The 1,527-nt window shown below is 48.0% G+C and overlaps 1 protein-coding gene across 1 annotated transcript in view; it reads left to right on the top strand.

Annotated features, from left to right (window-relative positions):
* Positions 1 to 950, top strand: part of IRX5 (iroquois homeobox 5) — a 3,642-nt gene extending 2,692 nt beyond the window's left edge. The window contains exon 3 of the mRNA XM_010585224.1: positions 3 to 950. Within this exon, the coding sequence (XP_010583526.1) occupies positions 3 to 301 (299 nt within the window). The 3' untranslated portion in view covers positions 302 to 950. The remainder of the gene's footprint in view (positions 1 to 2) is intronic.
* Positions 951 to 1,527: the final 577 nt, after the last annotated feature.

Here is a 1,527-nt window from a genome sequence, read left to right as displayed (position 1 = left end):
GCGCTCGCCGGCGGCGCAGTGCCCCTTCCCCAACGGGGCGGTCCTGCCGCGGCCGCTCTACTACACGGCGCCCTTCTACCCCGGTTACACGAACTACGGCTCCTTCGGGGCCCTGCACGGGCACCCCGCCGGCGGCCCCGCCGCCGCCGCCCCCGGCGCCCACTTCAATGGATTAAACCAGACTGTCCTCAGCAGAGCCGAGAGCCTGGCTAAAGACGCTAAAATGATCAGGAGCCAGTCCCAAGTAGACCTTTGCAAAGACTCACCTTACGAACTGAAGAAAGGTATGTCCAACATTTAATATCGGCTTCTCCTCCTTACCCCCTCCCGGGACTGTGGTTTTGTTCTTTTTTCTTTTTTTTTTTAATTTATTGAGAGAAATAATGAATTGCTCTGGCAGTTATTTTTCCACTACCAAAAGAAAAACAAAACAAACAGAAAAAGACCAGCTGCCCCCTCCCTCCCTCCCTCCCAGCACCCCCTTCAAAAGTTTATAGAGTCTATTGGAAATGGCTGGGTGGAAACAGCCCAGAAATGTCTTAACCAAGTGAAAAGCAAACGAGTGACACGCTCTCTCTCACACACACAAAGAGGAAAGATTTGTATTAAATCTTATTCTGTATATTTAATGTAGCTTTTTGTATTTAAATTGATAATACAGTATCTTTGAAGTAAATTATGAAATCAAGACACCTGTACAGGCATTAATGTTGTTTTCGTAATATAAATATATACATTTCTGTGTCTTTTTCCGAATTGTTTCATAGTTTTAAAATATATATATACAAGTTTAATTTAATTTTTTATGCCTATTGTTTTTTTTTTCTTGGGTGTGAGCTAAACTATAATGCAAAAAAAAAAAAGGAAATAGGTTATACTTATTAGATACAAAAAACTGCAGCCGCCTTTGTAAAATGCAAATATTTAATTAAAAGAGATTTTTAACAGAATCAAAACCACTCTTTTTTTGCAACGGGCAGATACATGCATAGCTGCGGAAAAAAAAAAAAATACACGTTTTAAAAGAGACGCAGGGCTCCTTTTAGGACCTTACCGTAGTACCCGAAGCCTTTTTCAAAGTGACTGACGATTTCTAAAAGGTCGGGCTCCGGCGGCGAGAGCCGCCTGCGGGGCCGGGGAGAAGCGAGCGGCAGCGGCACCGGGACGGGAACGGGGAGAGGCGCGGGAGGGACGCTGTTTCCGGAGGTAAAGGCTTAACTCAGGCCACGCACAAAAGCACTTGTTAGAAACACCAAATCGAAGCGCAGTCCCATCTCTTAACCTAATTACTTCCAATCAGTGTCGCGTTTTATGCAAAGCAATCAGCTGGTGAACTTTGCTAATGAGTTCGATTTTCTGCCAGATTTAGCCCGCGCCGCTGCTGCAGAGGTGCTGCGGCGGTGGCCGGGGATGGGGATTGCACAGGCACAGGCACTCGCTGCGGCGGGGGACGCCTCGGCCCCGGCCCTTTCCCCCCACCCCCCTCCCCCCGGCGTTTTGCACCGCTGCCCTCGGCCCACGGGACGG

The sequence above is a fragment of the Haliaeetus leucocephalus genome, unplaced genomic scaffold (assembly GCF_000737465.1).
Source record: "Haliaeetus leucocephalus isolate CR32 unplaced genomic scaffold, Haliaeetus_leucocephalus-4.0 Scaffold92, whole genome shotgun sequence".
Lineage (NCBI taxonomy): Eukaryota > Metazoa > Chordata > Aves > Accipitriformes > Accipitridae > Haliaeetus > Haliaeetus leucocephalus.
The sequence above is the reverse complement of the archived record's forward strand: the minus strand, read 5'-3'. Positions and strand labels throughout refer to the sequence as shown.